Source organism: Impatiens glandulifera, chromosome 5 (genome assembly GCF_907164915.1).
Source record: "Impatiens glandulifera chromosome 5, dImpGla2.1, whole genome shotgun sequence".
NCBI classification, from domain to species: domain Eukaryota; kingdom Viridiplantae; phylum Streptophyta; class Magnoliopsida; order Ericales; family Balsaminaceae; genus Impatiens; species Impatiens glandulifera.
This window is the reverse complement of record NC_061866.1, coordinates 42511684-42538228: the sequence shown is the minus strand read 5'-3', so window position 1 is coordinate 42538228 and position 26545 is coordinate 42511684. Positions and strand designations below refer to the sequence as shown.

General features: G+C 31.0%; 3 protein-coding genes and 1 non-coding gene across 5 annotated transcripts; 1 reads left to right on the top strand and 3 right to left on the bottom strand.

Annotated features, from left to right (window-relative positions):
* Positions 1-1167: 1167 nt before the first annotated feature.
* On the bottom strand, positions 1168-1239 carry TRNAD-GUC. Its single transcript has one exon. It is a non-coding gene; the product is annotated as a tRNA-Asp (tRNA).
* Positions 1240-6827: 5588 nt separating this feature from the next.
* LOC124940276 (protein arginine methyltransferase NDUFAF7 homolog, mitochondrial) lies at positions 6828-15470 on the top strand. 2 transcript variants are annotated; one of them, XM_047480781.1, is made up of 14 exons: positions 6828-6967; positions 7045-7121; positions 7219-7330; positions 7880-7962; positions 8610-8675; positions 9418-9518; positions 9664-9782; positions 10105-10145; positions 11581-11669; positions 12705-12885; positions 12960-13076; positions 13773-13817; positions 14459-14587; positions 15009-15470. In XM_047480781.1, exons 1-14 carry the CDS (start codon positions 6913-6915, stop codon positions 15141-15143), a joined length of 1350 nt encoding a protein of 449 aa, XP_047336737.1. In that variant the 5' UTR covers positions 6828-6912; the 3' UTR covers positions 15144-15470. The 2 variants fall into 2 exon arrangements, with proteins under 2 accessions (XP_047336737.1, XP_047336738.1); XM_047480782.1 differs by lacking the exon at positions 15009-15470 and having other exon boundaries at positions 14487-14559.
* A 775-nt stretch (positions 15471-16245) lies between these two features.
* Positions 16246-19187, bottom strand: LOC124939409 (probable pectinesterase 29). Its single transcript, XM_047479888.1, has 6 exons — positions 18903-19187; positions 18130-18143; positions 17892-18051; positions 17445-17654; positions 16506-16753; positions 16246-16423 (listed from the first exon to the last, which is right to left on the bottom strand). Exons 1-6 carry the CDS (start codon positions 19185-19187, stop codon positions 16246-16248), a joined length of 1095 nt encoding a protein of 364 aa, XP_047335844.1.
* Positions 19188-23511: 4324 nt separating this feature from the next.
* On the bottom strand, positions 23512-25057 carry LOC124938670 (cyclin-dependent kinase inhibitor 5-like). Its single transcript, XM_047479153.1, has 3 exons — positions 24495-25057; positions 24071-24274; positions 23512-23983 (listed from the first exon to the last, which is right to left on the bottom strand). The coding sequence occupies exons 1-3, from the start codon at positions 24878-24880 to the stop codon at positions 23914-23916; spliced, it is 660 nt and encodes a 219-aa protein (XP_047335109.1). The 5' UTR covers positions 24881-25057; the 3' UTR covers positions 23512-23913.
* Positions 25058-26545: the final 1488 nt, after the last annotated feature.

The following is a 26545-nucleotide window of genomic DNA, read 5'->3' as shown; positions in this document are numbered from 1 at the left end:
AGACGTAAGAAAATTAGACGACTATTTCTTGAACTATATCATAAACATATCTTTCCTTTCACACGAATCACGAGTTTTTCTCAATTCCTCTCATATAACATCGTAACGTTCTTAATGCTAGGTTTTGAAAAATACTTTTTATGTCATTTTGATTCGGATCCAATGTTAAGTGCTTATTGTTTGTCAAGGATCCTACTTCTACAATTGGTAGTTCACCGGGTTATTCAAATAAGTCATGTTTTCTATGGTTTTCCCAGGTCATGTTTGTTTTCATCACATTATTAACCAAAATATATGAATTGGTTATTACTACATATCATAATACACTCATTTAGGTGATAATATTAAGAAAGTATTACGTCATTAATGGGGATCGAACCCGGGTCATTCGCGTCGTGAATACTTATCACTATACTATAACGACATATATTTTTTTGGTAAGAAATGAGAATAAGAGATTGTGTGTTTCACTAATAAGTTAATATTTAAATGACCTGATCCAAAATGTTAACGTTGTTACCGGGGATCGAACTCGAGTCACTCGCGTGACAGGCGGGAATGCTTACCACTATACTACAACGACTTGTTTTTTTTTTTTGAAAATAAGAATCTGTTAGTTTTCCCTAATAAGTTAATTTGGACTTGCTTAATCAAATCGGTCTTCATAAAATGATTAAGTTTGATGAAAGAAAAAATAAATATCGAAGATTTGAGATTTTCTACTTTGGATTTTATATGTTGATATTTGTTTAGATCTCTTTATAATGTTCATTTTTGTAGTCTTAGTTATTAATTGGTTATTACTATATATCATAATACTCTCATTTTGGCAGGGATCGAACCCGGGTCAACCGCGTGATAGACGGGAATACTTACCACAATACTACAATAACTTGTTATTTTTTTGGTGAAAATAAAGAATTTGTTTGTTTTCCCTAATAATTTAATTTGGGTTTAATCAAATCGGTCTCATAAAATGATTTTTTTTTAGAATAAAGGAGAGCTAGCATGACACCCCACAGTCACGACCTCCCGAATAATGAAAGAAAAAAATATCGAAGATTTGAGATTTTCTACTTTGAATTTAATATGTTGATATTTGTTTAGATCTTTTTATGATGTTCTCGGATTTGTTTGTTTCCATCAAAATATTAAACAAAATGTTAACGCCATTGCCGGGGATCGAACCCGGGTCATCCGCGTGACAGGCAGGAATACTTACCACTATACTACAACGACTTGTTACCATTTTGGTGAAAATAAGAATTTATTTATTTTCCTTAATAAGTTAATTTGGTTTAATCAAATCGCTCTTCATAAAATGATTTTTTTTTAATAAAGGAGAGAGCTAGCATGACAACCCACAACCATAACCCCTGAATGATGAAACAAATAATTAATATCGAAGATTTGAGATTTTTTATTTTGGATTTAATATGTTGATATTTGTTTAGATCTTTTTATGATGTTCATTTTTGTAGTCTTAGTTATGAATTGGTTATTAATACATATCATAATACACTAATTTTGGTGAAAATAATAAGAAAGTATTAACGTCTTTGTTGGGAATCAAACCCGGGTCATTTCCGTGACAGACGGAAATATTTATCATTATATTATAACGACGTGTATTCTTTTGGTGAGAAATGAGAATTAGAGATTGCTTGTTTCACTAATAAGTTAATAACCGAATGATCCAGTTGTCGTGGATTTGTTTGTTTCCATCAAAATTATTAAACAAAATATTAATAGAGTTGTCGAATTTCTAATAGAGAAATGATTGGGAGAGGAATTGGAGAGAGAATTGGAGAGAGAATGACGTGGCGTAATCTGATTGGCCAAACAAATAACAAAATTTATTTTTCTTCTCTCCTTACCTTTTATTCTTTTTACAACCATAGATATAATGACACATCATTCTCTCCCCTATTATCTCTCCCAAATTCTCTCCCTTATTACTCCTCTTTCTAATATTCAGACAATTTCTGAAATACTCGTTTCATAAATTATAATTGAAGGAAGTGGAGATCCAAACCGTTCACAGACTTTCTAATATTCAAACAATTTCTGAAATACTCGTTTCAAAAATTGGCAGCTCTATTAAGGTATATGTCATTGAATCATCCTATTACAATCACCTATAAATATGTTGTTTAATTATGATGCTCGTCTCCACTTCTGATACACTGAATTAAACCCAAATTAACTTATATATTCTTACTAATTCAGTTATATTCTATTTTTACAAGAGAATAAGTATAAAAAGTTAAACAAATCATTATAAATTTTTAATGTAAAAAATGTGAAACCTATTTTATAAAATAATAAATAACTTTTATATTCGGTAACTAAATATTATTACATGTTTATATAAATTGTTTATAATTGGTTGATGTTATCAAATTTACATTTATATATGTGTTTTAAATATTTTAAAATTAAACTTATAATAAATTAAATTTTTTAAATATATGAATCTTCTTAGTAGAAAAAGGGGTATCAGTAAGGTCGAAAATCGTTACTGAAAGCCTCAAAAATCGTTACTGATCACTTTCTGTAACGACGAATAAAATTGTTACCATTTGTTATAGAAACGAGCGTTACTGATACTTCTCTGATAACAGTAACAACTTTCGAAAACTATTACTAAAACTCGCCTAACAACAGTAACAGTTTTAGCCGATGTTAAACCGTTACAGATAAAGTTACATTAGTAACGATTTTCTTATGTATAAAACCGTTATAGATAAAGTTACATTAGTAACGATTTTCTTATGTATAAAACCGTTACTGTTGTTGGACGAGTTTCAGTAACGGTTTCTAAAAATCGTTACTGTTGTTGGTCGAGTTTCAGTAACGGTTTTCTTATTTGTTAAACCGTTATAGATAAAGTTATATTAGTAACGGTTTTCTTATATATAAAATCGTTACTAAATAACATAATCATTCTATTATTATTATTTTTTTTTTATATTTCATATTTGTACCTATATAAATAATAATAATCATAATAATATATTCCATAAACCACAATCATCAATCTAAAACAACAATCATCCACAAACTACAATCATTAATCCACAATTCATTAATCCACAAAAACTATAAATTAACCTACTTCAAAAAGCACATAAACCATAAACTAACTAGACTTTAAAAACCAAATAAACCTTAAACTAACCAGAATTCAAGTGGGAGGAGCATCATCTCTAGTGGGAGGGGAATCATCTCTGGTGGGAGGAGCAGGGGGGACGTGGAGGGAGAGAGTTAACGGGAATCAGGGATAATATGAAGCTCATCTGCTCCCTCATCTCAATCATCTCATCCCGCATTTTATCACGCTCTTGTATTGATTGTTGTCTCTCCCTTTGTGCTTCTTCACGCTCCAATTGACGTTGCCTTTGTGCTTCTTCACAATCAAATAATGTTTCTTCACGCTCTCTCTGTGATTGAAGTTTCTCAGTTTCACGCTCCTCTCGTATTCTCTACATCTCCTCAAGTAAAACTCGGTTTTCTTCACGGATCTGTTGCGTGTCACTACGCGGAGTGCTAGAACCCCCACGAGCATCTGCCCTAAAAGATGTAGTTGTGACACATGAGCCCAAACCCACGACTTGTCCATGTCCCTAAAACCTGAACGCGTACTCAGCCAACTACAGATCATTCCTACTCGGGTCTTCTTCTATAGCAGTTCGCAAGGCAGTCTACAAACACAAATTACACATTTTCACAGACATAAAATAAATGAAACTAATAAACATGACTTACCACTTTTTCTTGAATAATAGGGGGACCTCCGGAATTGGATCTTGTAGAGTTGGTTTTTTTGCATGAGTGTGGAGAAATAAGTCAGCAAAATTAGGCGATGTACCGGTAGTCTTCTCCTATACAAATTTAAAAATTGATATAAACGTAATATATATGTATAAACTTTGTATTCAATGATAAAACGAACCATTTGTCTCTCGACTTGCAAAAATAAGATGTTGCCCGCATGATTCTTGTACACAACGCGCAACCTATTAAGCGCATTGACATTACTTGTTTTCTGTAAATAAGAAAAGATTTGTGTTTAATGAATGATTAATGTACGAGCTCTTTAAAAAAAATTAACTTACCTTGAACTCCGGAGTGAGAAAGCGACGATCAAGAAGATAATGCCAATCACTTAGGGCGATCTTCAGAGGGGGATTTGCCCTAATTGCTGTCTCGTCACCTTCACGAGTTTTAACGTACAAGGTGTTCCATTGACATCTCCATCTATCCCAAATAGATTGAATGGGTATTTTTTTCCCAAAAAAATAGATTGAACGAGTATTTCAAAAAGAATTTGCAGTATGAATGAAAGAAGTATCAACATTTTGAAAACCAGAAAGCACCCGTTTTCAAGACAAATCACACTATTCAAAGTTTTGCAATTCTATCATAATTGTGACAAAACAGTTGGAACAGTCCAATTCGATCATAATTGTGAAAAAGTAACCTGATTGAAAGAATATAATGAAAAAAATATATGAACTTACCTGATTCAACAGTTCAAACGGCGGAGGAGAACGGATTAAACAGTTCAAACGGTGAAAATCTAAATTTCTGCAAAAGACAATAAAAAAATAGTGTGAGAAATAGATTGCAGGAAGATAATGAAAAAAAGATGAACTTACCTAATTGATTGCAGCCGGCGACAGCGGGAGGTGATCGGATTCAACCGGTAGAGAGAAATAAGCTTGAACGGGAGGCGGGACAGAGAGAAGAAAACTTACCTAATTGCGGATGATCGACGTCTTCTATTGGCGGCGACTTCAACAAACAGGCGACGAAAGTGAAGAAAACGGGAGCGTGGAGGGAAGAAGAGAAGAAAGAAAGGAAGAAAAAAAAAGAAAGAGGGCAGCGCTCTCGGGTTATATCAGAGAATCAGTAACGGTTTTCGATAAACCGTTACTAATATTAAATAAACTATCAGTAACAGTTTTTATAATAACCGTTACAAATACTTTATTAGTAACGGTTTTCCTCTATAACCGTTACTGATATTCTTGCAAAAAAATTTAATTGAAGTCATATCAGTAACTGTTTTCTTATAAACCGTTACTAATATTCATTGTAAGATGAAACGTCAAAACGAATATTAGTAATGGTTATACTAAGGACCGTTACCAATACTTTAGTAGTAACGGTTTTTCTACAAAAGAAAGAGGGCAGCGCGCTCTCGGGTTATATCAGAGAATCAGTAACGGTTTTCGATAAACCGTTATTGATATAAATAAACTATCAGTAACGGTTTTAATAATAACCGTTACAAATACTTTATTAGTAACAGTTTTCCTCTATAACCGTTACTGATATTCTTAGAAAAAAATTTAATTGAAGTCATATCAGTAACGATTTTCTTAGAAACCGTTACTAATATTCATTGTAAGATGAAACGTCAAAACGAATATCAGTAACAGTTATACTAAGGACCGTTACCAATATTTTAGTAGTAACGGTTTTTCTACAAAACCGTTACTGATATTCAAACACAAAAAAATTAACTGAAGTCATATTAGTAACGGTTTTCTCAGAAACCGTTACTGATATCCATTGTAAGATGAAACGTCAAAACGCATATCAATAACGGATATACTAAGAATCGTTACTAATACTATATCAGTAACGGTTTCTCATCAAAACCGTTACTGATATCCAAACAAAAAATTAACTGAAGTCATATTAGTAACGGTTTTCTCAGAAATCGTTACTAATATCCACTGTAAGATGAAACGTCAAAACGCATATCAGTAACGGTTATACTAAAAACCGTTACCAATACTATATCAGTAACGGTTTCTCACCAAAACCGTTACTGATATTCCTTTATGTCAATAACGATTTTTATAATAACCGTTACTGATAATCTTAATTCGAAAAATAAAATTAAAGACACTATTATCTGTAACGGTTATTCCTTATGTCCGTTACTGAATATTCATAACAGTAACGGTATTATATAGCCGTTACTTATATCTTCATAATAGTAATAGTTACAGTAGGCATGGTTGGGTTGGAAGTTATTTAAATAATATTAATAAAAAAAATTGCACTTTCCTATTCTTCTTTACCTTACTTAATTTATTGACTAAAATGTAAATATATTTTAGATTTTTATTATTATTATTTATTTTATCTTTATATATTAATACCTTTATATTTTTTATATATATAAAAATATTCACCTTTTCAAAATAATCACAAATAATTATTTTTTTTATATAAATAACATAATCCTTTTTATTCGATAGAAAACAATATACAAGTAGTCGAAAACCGAATTTATATCCGAATGAATCAATTCAATTAAAATTGGGGTCGGTTATGAATATTGAATTAGAAGGAAACTGACTCACAAATACTTCTACCTACATCTCAAACTAAACCCAAGTCAAAAATAAGAATATATATATATATATTTTTTTTCCAACATCATATTATAATATTTATTGAAAATGATAAACTCAACAAAAATGCAGTGGAAGTAAATACATGAATACAGAAAAAAAATTAAGAATTAAAAATGTTATATTCGGGTCTCAAAATGTCACATTTCTTAGGACGCGAAATGTCGATCTTTTCTTTTTTTTTCAAATTCTGACATGGAGACAAAGTCATAAGTTATATCGAATTCGTGAAATTACTTTCGCGCTCAATCTTTATTGAGTTTATCATTCATCATTTTATTACCCACTTCCCAAATCTGATTATACTCCCCCAAATCTGATTAATGGGCACTAATTGTTATTCTATTTAATTTAATTTACAAATAATCCAAAAAAAAATCTCCAAAACCTTGGGTGAGCAAATTCAGTTTCCAAAACCTTGAGGTAAGCAAGCAGCCTTCTTTCTACAGTGCAATCACAGAATCAACCAAACCAAGGCATGATGATGATGGCTTCTCGTAAAACCCTCTCTATGTTCCTGCGCTGCTCCAGAGGTCTCTCTTTCTCTCCCATTTCTCTCCATTTCGAAGTAAAGCTTGTGTTCGCTTTCTCTAACGTATCTTATTTTCAGTTAATCATGCCGAAAGCTTTGCTTTTTCTTCAACCCAATTCTTTTCCACCAACATTGTTGGCGATTCCCCAATTCTCGTATTTCACTACCCAATTCTCTTTCCCTCTTTTTTTGTTCTTCCTTTTATAAAAGCGACACTATTTTCGTTGATTCTCTTCCAATGATTGATTGCAGGTTCGAGATTTTGTTCATTCCGCACTCTATGATCCCAATCATGGTTACTTCTCTCAGAGATCGGGTTCCGTTGGCGTGCTAGAGAGAAGCATCAAGTTCAATAATCTCCAAGGTATGTTTTCTCCATTAATGTTGGTCTACTATTCGAAGGCTAGTTTTGCCAAAAACTGTGTATATAGCTGCATCAACCAAGTGTTGATCTAATTAATCTACTTGTAACTTAGATTGTCTAACTAATAAGCTAATGAACATTCCTGTCACACTCACTACTGTAAAATTGGTTATTTGGTGAACATTCGGTGAAATCTTTTGTAAACAAGCAATGTCAGATAAGAGCCGGGTGCTTATCTCTTCAGTCTTGGAAAAACATTTGTCCAGTTGTGGGTTATGCAGTCGAACATTATCTTATGCTTGATTTGTCGGTGGTCAATATTATAGAGAATGAAGATGGAACAATCTCGAAAGAAATAGAATGAAGATGAAGAGAAACTAGAGAGTGATTATGTCCTGTTTCTTAGTAATCTCTTTTTATCTTTCTGTAACATAACATACCTTGCAGATGAAGATTTATTATTTTCTGTTTGCCTTTATGTGAATTCACACTATTACTTGTCACTGGATCAAAATGTTCTACCGTAGATTTTTTTCTTATGTTTCACAGGGAGGAAAGCTTATATGCAGCATTTGAGTAATATCTACAAGCAGAATGACATATCTTGGTTTACTCCCGTTGAACTCTTTAAGGTACATTTAACATTTATATGCAGCTTAATTGATAATTAATGCAATGATCTTGTCAAATGAAAACAACACTGCACTTTACTTTTTTTTTCTGAAAAGTTAAAGCTTGTAGTAACTGAGTGATCGCAAAGGAAGTCATTTCATGATTACAAACAAAAAACTCAAAGAGAGGAAAATCAAAAAGAAACTACTGACAACAAAGGACACGATCAAGTAAAAAGATCAGAATTTCTAGGAATTGAATCTTGAGTGCATATCTCTTTTCTTGACATCTCTTGATCATATGGCTCTTCGAAGAGTCCAATCATTTCTTGTTACCCCTCCCAACTTCTGATTAAAGTCAATTGAAAACCATTTTGAAGAGCCCAAAAGGGATCAATTTCACCTTAATGAAACCATCTTGAAACACAATTTTCCTCCCATAGGTTGTCCTTCCTCTTGAGTAACATACCGAAGATTTTATCTCATGATTTGTCACCTGTTGAACTTCATCTTTCTTCCATTCCTCTCAAGAACAGCCCCTAACCTTAAATATTCCCTTCCTTGGAACCTCTTCACATAGTAGCTCACTTGTTGCTTGGTTTATATTGTTTTGCTTTTGTGTAAGATATTATTAGTTTGCCTTTTCATAGTAGTTTTCTTCCTTGTAGCCATGGTACGCTCATGCGATTGCTGAAGCAATTTTGCGAACTGCTAATCTATCAGTTCCTTTAAAGGTAAATTTTGTTGTTGAAATATAGTTTCATAATATGATTGTTATAGTTAAAAATCTTTGAACAGCCGTTCTGGTTCCGTGGATCTTAGTGGCATCTTGTTATAGCTAGTAGCTGATCTAACTATGTGAGATTTTTGTATAGAAGTTGCTAAAATGGATTCAAGTAGTCATAAACTTAAAAATTGCATATGACTGTTGTGTTATTTCTACTATTCAGATCTCTTTATGCTTCTTAGGATAAAGATTTTCCATATTAGAACCTTAATTATCTATTTAAAACCCCTGGAGTTGATTCAGCTGTATGCCAGTTTGCATGGAGTATCTTGAATAAGATTTCAATCAAATTTTTACTGGTACATTTATGAGTGACAATTTTTGCTCTGCCCTCTTTAAGCACTAGTCACGTCTTGCCTTCTCTTTTGGATGTGAACATTAGCTTACTTTTCTTGCTTGAGGAATGAGTAAATCAGGTTAAGGAAACATATCAATAGTTCTCTGTAGGCATGAATGTGAAGTTATACTAAATTGATAGTAGTGCCTTTTAGAGAATCCTATTCATTAAAGGAGATGTTGTATGTATCTGTCACAAGGGACTAAAGTTGCTGGAATGCTAGTTATGGATTTTATCAGTTCCCGAAGTAACTATTCCCATATATCTATTGTATAAACTTGTATTCCTCAGATCCATTTTTTAATTTAACATCAAATAACAGCTGATCATGTCTCTTGTAATCTCAATTTAGATATATGAAGTTGGTGGAGGATCTGGAACATGTGCAAAGGGGATAATGGATTACATAATGTTGAATGCACCAAGCCGAGTTTACAGTAGCATGACATACACGTACAGATCCTGTTTCACATACAGCTACTAAAATTTTGTTCCATTTTGGAACTAGTTTGGATATGCAAAGATATGATTTTGCTTTTGCATAAATGCTACAAATATAGTGTCCATGGGGAAGTAACAAATGTTTGTGTTTCTGCAGTTCTGTGGAAATCAGCCCTTCACTTGCAAAAAGACAAATGGAAACAATTGGAGAAAATCGAAGTCATGCATCAAGATTTAAAGTAGAGTGTCGAGATGCTGCTGACCGAGATGGATGGGGTATTGTTCTGGTTACTATATCTTTTTTCCTTTTCTCTTATTTTGCTACAATGTCTTAGGGCATATCAAACAAATACTTGATATCTTCAGCTACTACAAGTTTATATGTTTATAGAGTGTCTTGTCTTGGCATCCCTATTGGATAGATACATGTAGAGATACAAGGTCTCTGATTCAATTCTCTTAGGTTTGGTTCAAGTTGCTCATTATTTTCTGTTTACATAAAGAGTCTGGTACACAATGTTCTCTTACTTGTTTGCATAATAGGAGTTACATTCTTAAGTTTGATTATTCATCTTTAGTAGTTTTGCTGTTCCAACAGGGGATGTAGAGGAACAACCATGCTGGGTTATAATGCTGGAGGTACTTTCTGTGATACACAAATCCATCTTGTTAAAAATAGGTCAATAAAGTAAAGCAACTTCAATATGTGTAAACTAATGGTTTTCCCCAGGATATTGGAAGATGCCCAGAGAATTATTTTAGTGTGGTCTGTAAGTCTTGTGGAGAGTTGGGTAAAGGCACTTGTTGTATCTGATTTCTAGAACAGAGAGAATAAGTTCTCAGACATTGAGATGGTAGGAACTCCTAATCTCGATGTTTGGAATTTCAGACAATGGATGCTCTTAATGTTTATCCATTTCAAATTATTGTAGCATTTGTTTCTAAAAATCAAGTAAGAAATGATACCTAAAGGTTAGGGTTGACCTGTTGGTATCACAATTTTGCCACAGACTGGATGCATAAGAAAATAAGCTGTGAAATCTGTTATTGCATGTATTGTGTTTCATCTTATTAAGAGATGGTAACGAGGAAAATCTGGTAGTCTCCTCCAGGAAAAAAATCTGGTCTCAAAAAAAGAATAAAAACCAGTGTGGATAAATATAAGTTTGAGAAGTTAAAGAAGAGGAAATCCTCTTATGCAAGTGTTGTTTGTACAGTTTTCACCTATAAACTTGTAACCAATTTGTGTCTATCGGACAATTACATAATTATAGATTTAGTCTATCTTCATAACCTATCCATAATATAAACCATCATGTTGTCCTAATAAGGATAATTCTTTAATAAATAGGTCTGTTAACTGCAATCCATTTTTGGAAAAGTCAAAAAGAGTTTTTGGATCTAATGAAAGTGAATCTTATCTTGATTGCAGCTAACTATATACTTTCAACCATTTTGTAGACACAGAATATGGGTGATAGAACAACAGAAACCATGAGACTTTCTTTTTTGAAAAATTAAAGTTTGTATTAATAAATAGTCGCCAATTGTGACTGCACAAACAATTAGCAAAACAACCCAAAAGTGAAAGAAAAGAAGAAAGTGTGTGTGTGAAGCGTGGGGTTGGGAAGGGGAGAGGCTACTTGAATATTTTTTGAAAAAAGGGTACTCGATAACCTCCAAGAGTGGATATTATGAACAACACTAACCAGCTAAACATTTACTACTAATAAACCATCCCATTAAGATATGAGCTCCTCAAACTCTTTGATTATAAGCTTCTTCTTCATTTACCTTATCTAAATTAGATTCATTAAGTTAATTTTGATGGCTTGAGGTCAACCAAGTATTCACATATTTGTGACCTACATACAGTTCACAATCTTTTCTTCAATAAATACGATTCTTACGACTTCTATTGGTCTGAAACCCCTTGCATATTGTTGAACTCGTGAGCATGTGCTTAATGTGTAAGATAAGGTTTCTTACAAAGTTTCTGTTCAAGGCGATCACTTGTAAGCATTCATGTTTTTATACTTTCTCTCCAATGACCAGTTAAATCAATTGTTCCTAGGTACTTGATAATCTTCCCCATGATTTGGTTTGCTCAGAAAACCAGGTTTCACCATGGATGGAGGTGTGTGTGGAAAGGAAGCATGATAGGTAAATAACAGGATGCATTACATATTCATTTGAAGCAAGAAAACGAGTGATCTGCAGTCATACGTCAGGAAGAAACATGCGTATTCAATCTTGCAGTTGTTTCTTCATTATCTTTTCATTCACTCTCTTTCCCTTCCAGTTAAGAATCTTGGTTGAGACCTAAGCTAAAGTTGGTTTATATCAACAGCTGGCTCTTTTGTACTCCATTGTCCCTGAATAGGGATTTATGTGAAACAAAAGGTTCTAAAAGATTTGTCAAAGAACTCTCCAGTTCTTAATCTTACTTCACAAGAGTAAATGTAATTTGCCGTGTTTCCTGTACAAAATTTTGTGAAAGAACATTAGATAGAAGATTTATTGGTTCTAAACCTTGACATCATAAGAGAAAATTTAATCTAGTTGTTTCCTGTATATAAGATGTATGGCGCATTTTGTAAGATTTTAAAACTGTTTGGTGCCAAGAACATTACAGCTGATCAGAATCATATTCCTTCAATATTCCATTAGATTATGGTCATCTGTCACCAAAGTTATGATACCTTTAAAGCTTCATTTTATGCACTCTATCACAAAGGACTCTATGTATAGGCTTGTTGTTGTCATATTTGGATTAAGTAAGTATTGGCTTACTGGCTCATCCCCTTTGTTGAATTCCCATGTCAATTGGACATGTGGTGGTGGTTTCCTAGAAATGAAGTTTTTCATCCCTATATGTTTAGACATATATGCAATAATATTTTGTGTGTAGAGATATATGCATACATATGTATTGAGAGAGAAAGAGGGGATGATTTCCTTTGCCCGTGGGGGGCATGTGGAATTAAAAATGAAAGTTTCCTTTGGAGAGTGCATTTCCAAAGATGTCTTTTGTTGCATAGCTTGGATCTTCTTATCCATGAAAATTTATTTGTTACACTTGTTTGGACAATGCTAGAGATTTTCCTTTTTGTATTTTAGTCAAGCATGACATTCACCTGTTGAATAGAAACTCTGCATATTGTCCTTATTGCCCCCCATGTTTCTGTTAATTGGCAGTGACGAACTGTCTGAACTATATAAGCCAATAGAAGATCCCCTGATATTGCGATGCATGGAGATCATGGATATGGATAAAGATCGTACAAATCAAGAAAGCAAGATAACTTCCTCAGCCAGAAGTATATGGGCTAAAGTTTTTCCAAAACCCGGAAGATGTTGGCTGCCAACTGGGTGCTTGGTAACCATATTCATAAGCATTCAATTCCTTTTTGCTCCTAAGACATAATTTACTTAAATAAGACAAACTTGCAGAACCTTCTAGAAGTTTTACATGCAGCCCTACCAAAGATGTCTTTAATTGCCTCAGACTTCAGTTTCCTTCCTGATGTGAAAGTTCATGGTGACAGAGCTCCCCTGGTTTCAACAAAGGTACTTCTCCTTCTAGGTTAGGTTATTTGTTGTCACTTCCACTAGTTGCCATTATGCAATGTAGGGTGCTTCTCTATGTTAAAAGCTAGGTTATTCTGCCCAAGTTTCTGTAGATTGCCAACATTTGATCATAAAGATGCAGATTATGTTTGTTTAGGTTTTTCTTTTAAACTAAGACAATTTAATTTGTAAAAGGAGAAAAAATGATGGAGAGATACAACTTGTTTGTTTTTTTACCGTGAACAAGATTTTTGGATGGCTATAAATGTGAGGCTTAAAGGACAAGCAAACACTATTGGTTCTGTCAAATTCTTACAATATAGATTTTTTCTGACAAACTCAGAAATTTCTAATCATATGAAGCTGGACAGCCATGAAGGACTGCGAATCTTTGGCTAAATGCCTTTCTTATCGCAACATTAGCAAAATTCGGTTCAATTTAATATCGACCCTTAAAAAAAATCGTTGGCTAAATTTGCTATCATTGAGGATATTTTAATGTCTTTCTTCTTTGTAACCTGTACAGATTTCAGATGGTATAAAAACAGGGATGATGGTTTTTCCCTATTTACTTGTTTTTCATTGTACATGTCATTGCTGTTTATTTATTATTTTTGGCTACTAATCCTAAAGAGAAAGAGCATGAGTTGATTAAGAATGTGATAACTTCATTCATTCATCTGCTTCTCTTTGCAGAAAGATGGCAGCAGTAAAGATTATAACAGCTATTTAAATGCAAAGGTATTTTTCTTGATTACTATTTGCAACATTTATTCTATGAATGACATGCCGGCATATGGTGCATAATCAACTCTGTTTTGTCGTGTGTTTTATTCCTCTTTCATTATGTACTTTTTCTCTTTCAGCTCGTTTTGTACTAATCGAATACTCCTCGCGTTCACAAAAAATCTCTTTAAGGAAAAGTTTACCCTTTGTAAAAAAAAAGTTGACAATTAGGTATGGCCTTTTCCCTTTTTGGCCGAGTTTTCAAATATTTATTCAGAAGAGTTGAAGGCGTTTCTGCTGGTATATATATAGAGGTTCCTAAACATTCTTTAAAAAATGGTCAATTTTATTACACTAATTTGTGTAAAGAGCTGGAAGGTGGCAATTAAGCTGATTCCTACAGACCCGTTTTCTGGTATTAATGACCTTAAACTATTGTTTCCACGGTGATTATAATTTATTAAAAAGTAATTATGGACACTAGTTGTATTAACCTTGATTTTTTATGATCAATTGCTTCCTGTAATTAGGACTTTACCAATTTTCCATGACCTCTTACTTCGATGAATGATTATTAGGAATAACTGAAATGGACTATATTATCTTCTGAAGAACACCAATTTTCTAAGTATAATTCAAATTTTCCCTTGATGTAGGGTGATGCTGATATCTTTTTCCCAACAGACTTTTGGCTTCTAGAACGCATTGACCATTATTGCTCTGGATGGGTGAAGGCTCAGAACGATACAACCTCCAAGAAAGGGAGAAAAAGGCGAACCTTGACGGTACGTTCCTGTCCCAAGTGTTATGTTGGTCCTGTATTTGTTGGTTTTCTGTTCCTTTTTGGCTAACATAATATATCCATATTAAGCATTCCATTTCTTGGTCTAGTCTTTGTTCGCACCTTTGTTGGGCTTTGGCTTGCACCTTTGTAATTCAATTATAGCGTAATTTTTTGCTTTATTTGGTATAGAGATTTTTCATAGATCATGATCCAGATCATTGTGATTTTTTTTTTTTGCAAACATAACAAATGTAGATTTTTCCACATCATAATCCCTATGAAAAAATGTATAAGAAAACAGTCCCATTACATGTTACATATTAGGTTGGGTAGTTAGGGTATAAATACTAAAGTATCTGAAGTTTAATCTTGTGCTTTTAAAAAAAAAAAGTATAACAGATTGTCTATCTTGAATGCTGCAGCTAGACACATCCTTATTCATGGAACAGTTCGGTCTACCCTCAAGGACAAGAACCAAAGACGGCTACAACCCTCTTCTTCACGACTTCAAGAACACAAAGTTTTATTTGAGCGTTCCAACACATAACACCAAATAGACAAGAAAAATTGAAGTCCCTAAAGAGTATAGCCTTGCCAAACAACGACGATGACACAATACAGTAGTAAAGCTTAATTTCCTTTCTTGAAAAAAAAAATATGAGGCAGGGGATTCTGTTTATGAATCTTAAACAACCATTTGGGCTCATTCATTAATGTGGACTATCATTTTTTGTGGCAAAAGAAGGCTTTTTATTGTACAATAAACTGATGATAGGCAGACTGTCAGCAGCTCTTGAATGAACCTTCTTCAGAATATGTTTTTGAAATTGACTTTGTTTTCTACTTCCTTTTAGCTCTATTTTTGAATTTTAGTTCAAGATTTACCGAAATCTTTCCATGGTTGGCCTATTTGAGAACCAATTTACTTCATATGTTTGGGTATTCTTGTATGTTTGTAAGTGATATTCTTTAAGCTTAGTAAGATCAAAATCAGTTTATTTTGAATGATGATCCATATAAAAAGTTGAGCCAAAATTATAAGCCCTTTTGTGTATTAGGTTTATTTGAAAAATTAACTAGTTATTTTCAAATAATCTTGTTTGATGTAAGTTATAGAACTTCAGATTTTGTTCATTAAGAAAAATTATTTAGATGTGGATCAAGTTGTTATATATGCTGATGCAATTGAGGACCCTAAGTGTCTAGTCTTTGCGAAGGAATACATAGATCTGGTTACTTTGTAGGAGGCTAGTCCGGTTATGGGTATGGATCAGGATGAAAAGGTTACTTTGTGGGATGCTGAGGCTAGCCCGGTTATGGATAGGTATGGATCAGGATGAACAGGCATGCTTTATTTATAAAACTGAAAAAATCTCTTGGACAATATACTAAACCAGATATCTATAAATGACATTATGAACAGTACAATCAATTCCGATAAACAAAATTGCTTTCTCAAAATAAATCAGCAGGTTTACATTGGTACCGGACAACATCTATAAAACCACAAAAAAAACAGTTGTTTCCTCCTTTTTTTGGGTAAACCATCAAGCGCAGTCTACATACAAGAAACCCTTACAAAAAAAATACACACAAACATAGAAAATGACTAAACATTTTTATGAATCCTCATTCTTCAAGGAGTTATTAACAGTAAGATCACCGCGGTGGTAGCATATGGAAAGGTTGTCTTCTAATCCAACCTTCATTATCAATGAATTTGATGCTGGTAAAATATGACAGCATTTGAGGACTCAACATTGCTTCCCAAGAAACTCTGTTCTTTTTGTTTGCTCCCAAACCATGACACCCTACTTCAGAAAACGTTATCTGGTTCCTGCATAATCATATACATTTGTTTCTTTTGAGACATGTAACAAATAATAGTTTCAATTCTAACCATTTGTTTCTTTTCTTACCCGGTTGCAGCAAATGATTTCCAAGAATTCCACCCTTCAGGGACCACAATGCTTGTCATAGATGAGTTATAGAATATGACTCTGGCATAGTCTCTCCATGGTCTGCCTAAGTAAACAAGTCCATTTCCAACCACTTGACATTCCTTGAACACGAATCCGTTTGTTTCTTCTGCTGTGGCTCGACCTTGGGCAGTTATATATCCTGCCAGCCCATTTAATCCTCCTGTTATAACCGATATCGTACATTTCTGCAAAAACCATAACAATAGTGGTTTGAGGATGCATGACCATTACCTTCATTTTAAATGGGAGAAACTATGCATAAAGAAGGTAAAAAACAAAGTATGAGAACTAAATTTACTTTGAGCAAGAACACAGTATGAGTAAAAAAATGATTAAAATTTGTTAAAGATCAACAAAGTGAAATGAAACTTTATAGTAGTATCAACTATCAAGGATTTTCAGAACCATGTTGATTTGAGAATCTTGATTTGGATTATTGAGCTTTTTGATTTTGTTCGATTTCTTTTGTATCTTTATTTGAGGAATGAAACAAGTCTATATATAGTCTACTTATGAGAGGAATGGGTATTTTGAAATTTATGAAAAGGTGACGTTCATCAATACAAAAACAACTACTAAGATCAACAGGGTAAGAATTTTACTTTAAATGTCAAATGTTTCATATTCGATTTTTACTAAAAACGTTCTAAATTGAAGTAAAAAGTTACGACAGTTCAATTATCACCGTAAATATTCGAATGTGAAGTGAAGTCATAATTGTGCATTGCAAAAAGTAAAAATAAATGACTTTAACTTAGCCCTTAACTAAATATTTGACTTACTAGATTATATGTATAGTACACAGCACACAGCTATTTTCAGAAAAATTACATGAATACAAAATAATTTTGAATATATAACAATTCAAAAAATTACCTCATATATAGATTGCCCAGCTCCAAATATGAAATCAACAGCTCCTTGAATAGTACATCTCTTAAAATAATGCCTCCCTTGAACATCCCACAATGTGTCCTGAAACCCGAAGAATCCACATCGATAAAACGCCGATTTGTCGCCAGAAATCCTCGCAGCCACCGCTGTACTTACTGGCTTCCCAATCGTATACGGGTTGTTGTATGAATTCTACAAAGTGTAAACCGCAATTAATATATGATTACACAAAAAAAAACACAACTTTATGACATCCTTATTTTGAAACATTCTAAGATAAAATGACAAAACAAACTAATTGGACTACATTTTTTTTACCAAGATCACAAAATTACAGATTCATAAGTTAAAAACAAATGGGAAATCTAATACATGAAAATTATATTAATAATAAATAGAATTAAGTAGCATTAAGAAGGAAAAACATACCCAAAAACTCATGCTTTTGACAACAATATTATCAGCTTCAGAAATAAAAGTGGCACTTGTCATAATATTGTCATATCCATTCCAAACTACAATTGTCTTCCTCTTCCCATCTCCTTTAAGGTATATGAATGGCTTGAAATATGGTATATACACTTGTTCTCTGCATTACCCACAAATAAATTCTCTTAATTATTTCATCCCACAATAGTTTTTTCTTAAGGTAAGAAACTAGCATGACTCACGGAGCCGGTTCTATGAAATTTTCGAAAAATCAAAAAAATACGAAATTTCACTTCAACTTCAAGTATTTTAAATAGAAATCAATCTCATACATTTGAATTATAACTTTAATATCACTTCAACTATCAGGTGAGTTAAATAAATGAATTTCATCACGCAATATATATGGGTCTTGGTATGAATTTGAACGAGAAACTGCCAATAAATTTCTTTAAAAATGAAATTTAAAAATTACCTCGAATCTAAAACAAAAAACATTTGAATCATAATTTTAATATATATTAAAAAAAATCAGATAATTTTTTTTATTTCAATAACTCTCCCTTAACTTAAAAAGTAACCATTATTTTCTAATTCACGATTCTCAACACTATATATATATATATATAACTATATTCAAATCTCCATAAAAAAGTCCTCATGCTGAATCATGAATCAATGGGATGATTGAAATTTTTAATTAAAATTTTTATTTGGTTAACCCTAACTCAACTCGAATGAATCAAATTCAAATTTAACCCAACTCAAATTTATATTAGGGATAAGCTTGAAATTTGAGTCAAACCAAGATATGTTCAAATCCCTACAAATCCTCGTTCTATAATCAACTTTCTTAACTCTATAATGTAATGGTTTTTTCTTTTTGATGCTTCAGAATGGTTAACGCAACATTCACTCTTTTTTCTCATTAAAAAACTAAAGATGTTTCAAGAACGATGAACTAAACTAACAGTAAATCAAAAGAGTTCGATATAAAGAGATAGAGAATTACTTGTATTTTCCGGCTCTAACGTAAATACAAATCCATTTGTTATTATCAGCAGGAACTGAATCAACAGCAGATTGAATGGTATTAAAATGACCCCGACCAGATTGATCAACAATAATAGTCCGATAAATAAATCCTCGATGTCTCCCACCAATTCTTTGACGATATTCAACCAATCCTTGTTCTTGATCATCATAAGACAAACAAACTACAGCCAAAACACAAGAACAATATACCAAAAACCACAATCGATGTAACAACATGATGATAGTTGATGCCACAATCATAGAGTAAAAAAAAACAGAACACAATGAAGATCAAAAGGTTGACCAATTGATATTGAATTTAAGAAAGAAATAAATAATGAATCTGGTGAAATTTTCGAGGGGGGAAATGGAAAATCCAAAGGACTCTATAGTTAGTAGGGAAATATTTTATTTATTCTTAATGAGATTTTGTTAATTTGTAATTAAGTTACCATTTTAGTTCTTTCGAATTCTTATAACAGAAAGAAAAAAAACGTTTTTAAAGTTAATTAGTCTGCTGCCATTAAAGGAATTAAATAGATGTAAAAAAATACTATTAATAATTAAGGAAATATATAAATATATATATAATTATAAATATTTTCAAAAATAGGAAACTTATATAATATTTTTGAGATCATATATATGATCTATATAATCTTTGTAGTTAAAAGTTAGTCTCTTTTTTTTGAAAGAATTAATATAATATTTGTATTAATGGTAACCATCGGTATTATAATTAGTCCTAATCCTTGGGAATTAAAGGGTTTGAATTTACAAAATACATTTATTTTTATTCTTAGAAAATGTTAACTTATGGATGTTAGTCAAATAGGCAAAAAAAGTAATGATAAAGTATGTTTTAAAATATAATTTTTTATTGCCAACCAACTTATAATTATTACATATATATCTATCTATATATATAAGTTAGACCAAAAAAAAAAAAAAAAAAAAAAAGCAACGGCTAGTTTAGTAAGGTTGGATTTTTAGGTTTAATATTTATTTAATTCAATAAAATTTATATAAATGTAATTGACACTATTATATGATGATAGGAGTCATGCCTGACCAATAAAGAAAATATACGTGCTTTCTCATTAATAACGTCTTAAATTGAATTGACTTTTTGTTTGATATTTGAAATAATTTTAAAAAAATGTATTATTAATTGAAATACTCTTACTAAGTAAACGATAGTGTAAAGAGTAAAATTTATGTAAAAAAAATTTAAAAAGTATATTTTATATAAAAAAATTTGAATAGTTGACACACTATTAATTTTAAACTATCCACCTTATATATAATTCTCCTACTGGTTCAAGCTTAACCTTAATGTGATGTGATAAAATCGACATTGTAAAAGTTAACTTCAACTTAAATCGTTTTAGGATTGAATTGAATATGTGACATTAGATTTATTAAATATAGACTATTAATCCGTATTGAGTTAGATTCCAATGAAATTGTGTGTACGACTATATTAATTACTCACATAGTTTTGAATTTCGTTTCGAGACAAAAACAAAACTATAAATTATGAGAATGCTCTAAACAATTATTTTGATTTGTATAATATTGCTATTGAATGGGAAGAACATTGTAAAAATATTTTATTCTTGGTTTGAAAAAAAACAATGTTAGTTTTAATTATTCAAATACAAAATAAGGGGATAAATGTGGGATATAAAATATAATTTTAGTGTTATTTTTAATAATATATATCACGAATAAAATAAATGATTAGAAAAAAAAAGTTAATTAAAAATTGAGTTGTGGGTAATTTTATATAATAATGAATTTAGAGGTTTTAATCATGGCTAAGTTTGATTAATTGAGATAGAAAGTTCCTTTACATTTTTATATTATCTTTATATTTATTGTTGTAAAAATAAAAAAATAAAAATAAATCTCTTATATTTATTATTGCAAAATCATATAAATATAAAAATAAGTTAAATAGTTAAAATAATTAAATTATTTTCTAAAAAATTACTATTAATAATAAGAAACTCTAAATAGTTTTATTTAATTTTTATGATTGTTTTAATATTAAAAGTTAACTCACCACCCAGTCTCAACTTGATTTGACTAATATTTTTATTATAATATATTATATTTATTGAGTGTTAGACTTAAGTCAAACGAGATAAAAGACTTACAAAAATTCAAACTTAAATTGAATTTCACTTACATTATTTTTTTATTTTATTTTATTTATGTAAGAGTAATATATTTATTTATGGTTCAATTTTTATTTAGAATATCCTAAATTCTTAAATATATATATTTTTAAATAATTACATAAAAGATAACATCAATCAACTTCATACATAATAAATTAAAAAAAAAATATATATATATATATATATATATATATATATATGTGTAGATTAGTTCATTGTAATTATACATAATTAAATTGACAAATCAATTAGATTGAGAGAGTAATTAAATTAAAGCAAATTAACCAATATATAATTAATATATAGCTAATATGTAAAACACATACATGCTTGATAATAACTATTCCTTTATAAAGTTAAGCTCATTTATATATAACTAAAAGAAATTGCTGGAAAAATTATCAATAGCGAAAAAAAAATTATAAAATAATTTACTAGCGTTTATTTTAATTTTATCGACGCTAAACCCAACTTCCAGGACACTATTTTGGTTAGTGATTTTCTTGCTACGGTTTTAATTGCTTGGAGTAGACTTCTTATAAGTAGACACAAGTGTAACATTACAATTACCAGAGCAATATAAATAAAATAAAATTTTGTTTAAGAAATTAAAAGTTTCTAAGCCCTAAATTGAAGTGGAGACAAATCAAAATGTACAATGCGCCTTTAAATAAACTCTCGATTCTCCACTTTCTCGTCGTCTTTATGACCCTTTTTGGTGCGAAATTGACTTAACCGTCGGTTTGTATTTTATGATGCAACAACTCTAGGTTCACAAGCAAACTCTATACAAAAATTGGTTTTGGTAACATGAAAATGACTCATTGGAAACTGATGATAACAAAGGATGATCATCTTTGAGGACCACAAGTACTGGAACAGTTTCCCAAAGTAACCTTGTTTGCCGTTCACTTTCCCAAAGTAACCTAGTTTGTTCATTCATTCCCAAACTAACCTAGTTTACTATTCAAACTCAATTTTATTTATTTATTTATTTTATATTTAAAATTTATTATATAAAGTTTATATTTTGATATATATTTTAAATTATTATTTATATTAACTAAATTATTTATATTTTGATATATATTTTAAATTATTATTTTTATAAATTAGATTATTTATATTTTGATATATAATTTAAATATAATTATTTTTTATAAATTTGATTATTTGTATTTTAATATATATATATATATATATATTTACATTTCAATTATTATTTATATAGTGTAATAAATATTAAATAATTCTAATAAATAATTGATGAATACTAATAAATTTAAAATATTTTAACCATAATAATATAATAATTAAATATTTGCGTTTTTAATTTTATCAATTATTTATTAAATATAATAAAAAGATTATCATATTTATAGGGTTAAAATATTAATTAAAAATGTTATTATATTTAATAAATAATTGATAAATTTAAAAACTTTTTTATGAATATATTATTATAGTTAAAATATTTTAAATTTATTAATATTTATCAATTATTTATTAGAATGTTAAAGGAAATATTTATTATATATATAAATAATAATTAAAATGTAAATATATATATATATATATTAAAATATAAATAATCAAATTTATAAAAATAATCAAATTTAAAATATATATCAAAATATAAATAATTAAATTTATAAAAATAATAATTTAAAATATATATCAAAATATAAATAATTTAATTTATAAAAATAATAATTTAAATTATATATTAAAATATAAATAATTTAGTTTTATATATAATAAATTTTAAATGTAAAAAGAATAAATAAATAAATAAAACTGAGTTTGAATAGTAAACTAGGTTAGTTTGGGAATAAATGAACAAACTAGGTTACTTTGGGAAAGTGAACGGCAAACAAGGTTACTTTGGAAACTATTCCAAGTACTGCAAGTATTGATCATTCTTCTTCTTCTTCTTTATTACTGTTTTAATGGCAGAAAACCACAAGAAAAAGGAACTGAACCCATGAACAGTAGTCATCAGACCCTTATAAATGTCCCACATTATCATCCATGACCTCATCAACCACGCCTATCTATTCTCCAAACCCAAATTTTCAAATAATCCCACAAATTTTCAAATAATCCCACATTATATTTTATAACAATGAATTAATGACTGAATTATTATAAATAAAATGGTCCCTTTGGTAACAGCATTATTGAAACATCACTCATCATTCATAAAATTGCATAATTGAGCAGATATGGCATCATTTCAGATAACAGTAAATGTTCCCACCAACCCTATGAACCATCCATTTTCATTCTTAAAATTTGAATTGGACTTTTTATTATTACCAATTCTAATTCCATTCTCATTCCCCACTTACCTTGCTTAAGATAACAGGATCATTATTCTTTTCAAAGAAAACGACAGCTTAAGATCAAAACCCTACTGTTCTTAGCCATGAATGTATTCATCCAACAGACAGAAAACAAAACAAAAGTCCAGTTTCAGCAGGACAAAGACTTTTGTGCTAAAAGGAAATGATAAAACAGACAAAAGTAATGAAGCAGAGATGATAAGATTCTTCTATGTATGAAACATGAACATAACATTCAGAGATAAGATCCTAATAAAAGTCATTGTTTAGTAAATTATGTACCCCCTCCCCTCCTACAAACTGAACCCAATTCATGAAACCCTAAACTTTCCTTTTTTTCTAGGTCATAATTCATTAAGTTGTTCTGTTATGTTACAGATCATAAAACTACAACTTAACAAACCCTAATCTCTCTAGTGTTGTTGTTTCTTTACAAAATAAAACCAGAAGAAGGCTTTAAAGATCAAGCTTCATCCATTCAAAACGTCCAGGAAGTGGTTCATCCTTCACAGGATCAAAGTTGTACCTGAGAATCCAAAATCAAAAAAGGGTTTGTTAAGAATTTTCAAAATCAAACAAAAACCCATCAACTGAAATCTGAAATAACTAGTACTTCTCTATGAATTCTCTATGCTGTTGTTGCTCGGCTTCTGCAAAGAACATGTTCAACTCCTCTGTGGTTGGGATGTACATTCTGGTCGAATTTTGTATTGCTCGGTTGGATTCTGTTGAGTTGTTAGGTCTAGTTGATGAACCTGGAGTTTTGACAATTTCTGGATCTCTAATCAAACTGATTGGTGTACTTTCCCTTGAAATTCTGTTTCACACCAAGGTTACAGAAGCTTTGAATTCTTAATAATTTGGTAATAAAGAGACACAAACATAGCATATAATGAATCGATCAAACAAAGGGTATTGAGAGAAATCATCCAATTCCAAACCCTTTTCTCGAAAACAAACAGAGAAAGAATCCGAACGAAAGAACAAAAATTTAATCAAACCCAAAGGAAAACAAGAGATGATAAGAAGAAACCGACCTCTCTTTTCCTTCAAAATCAAGAATATTTTCTCCAAACGAAGCTTGATCAATACTCAAATCACCGTTTTCCTTAATCTCAACTTTCTCTCCCATCATGAACCCTAATTTACCTTCAGAGCTAGGACTAGGGCTAGGGCTAGAATTCGTTTTTGGTCTCTTGGAATCAACAATTGGAATTGTGGGTTTCGCCAGTCTTCTACTCCTGAGCTGAAGATAAGACCCAGAAGCGGCGTCTGCCGTCGTATCCTCCGGCGCCGACAATTTCTGGAGGCGTTTCAAAGCAAGGGTTTTGGCACGGGTACGAACTCCTAGATATGATGATTGTGAAACCTCCATAAGAGAGATTTCCCCTGCTGGTTTTGACTTCCTAAAGTATTTACCCATGAGTGAAATTATCGGGAAATAGACATGGATGGATAATGAGAGAGATTGAAAAGGTGTCAAGATGAAAAACCAGGTGGAAGAAGATGGAGAAGAGATGAAAACAAGTGGAGGAGAGAGAGAGATTGGATGTCTGGTTTTCTGTTGTTTGTTAATAGAGTGGAAACAAGGGCAGGCGGTTTGCAGTTGTTTGTTATAGAGACTAAAAGAGAAACAAACCTTAAAGAGTTTTGGAAAGTATTTTTATAGACGAAATCTATTTTTCTTAATTATAGAAATGTAACTTAGAAAGTAACACAAAATCTAAATTTTAGATAGTAAGAACAATATGAAAAGAAATTTGCAGAGATATTACTTACAAAATTCAGAATTCTCAGTAAATTTGTAGCGATATTAGTTACAATTTTGGGGCCTTCAGGTAGGTGTATTTGTTGATAATATTGTATGTGATACTCCACTTTTATTTTCAATTTTGGTGGGTTATTGATTAATGGTTAGATTTTTGATTTTGTTTTTTTGAATAAATTTATGTTTATAATATTCGGTATTCTATCCTGAGATTTTATTTTAGCTGGGTTTCACTTTTTTTTTTTTTGAAGTGCGACTAATTTTCGCAAGTTAAACATATAACACGCAAACACATCTAACCAGACGAGTTGTTGTCTGACGTCTCCAAAACCGTAGGAGTCTATGTATTCACCTCTTATTCTCATGCTAGAAGAGGATCGTATTATGTGATTTATAATATTTAACTTTCACCATTCATAAAAGAAACAATATGAAAGAAAAAATAATAATATCCTAGTGAAAAAATCTAACATTTTGATTACGAGAAGAATGAGGTTAAGTAAAGTCCTAATCTCTCTCTATATATAAAAGTTCTTATTTTTACTACTATATGATCAGACGTAAGTATGGGCATGATTGATTTGTCCGTCGAACCTATTAACCGGACAATAGAATCCAATATTTGGAGTGACATTTCATTAATGTGGAAGTCTTTTCGTGGACAATGCAGATTCTCGATTGACAATGGCTCTTCAATTATTTTTTTGGATAACGTATGATACAGTGTTAGAAGTCTTTCATCATCGTACTCGACCCTTGCCTCAATTGTTATATTTAGAGATGCTAGTATGTTACAGTTAAAGACATGTTTGACGCAAATTCTAATGGTTTTGCAATGATAATCAGGTATATGAGAAGACTAAATGCTGAAGAGTTAACTTCACATGATAGAGTATTGAACTTGGTGGAGCGTAAAGAGGTGAATAATTCTTTGTGTGATATTTTGCGTTGGCAAGATATTAATAATTTTAAGGTTAGTCATTGTTACTCTTTAATTGCAGAGAATGCTCCTTACGATCTCATATGAGAGAAGTTATGGGACTTTAAGTTATCATCGAAGATCTCGTTCTTTAGATGGAGTGTCATGCATTAAAGAATTTAACAGATTATTAATGAATGAAAAAATGTCATGCATTAAGGGATTTTGACAAATTATAAATGAATGAAAAAAGAGTGTATTATGGCAAGTCGTTGTAGAATGTGTCATAAAGAGGTGGAGTCGGCGCCTCACTTGCTCGTTGTAGAATGTGTCATAAAGAGGTGGAGTCGGCGCCTCACTTGCTCTTACACTGTGATGGAGTGATTGCGATTTGAAGCTTA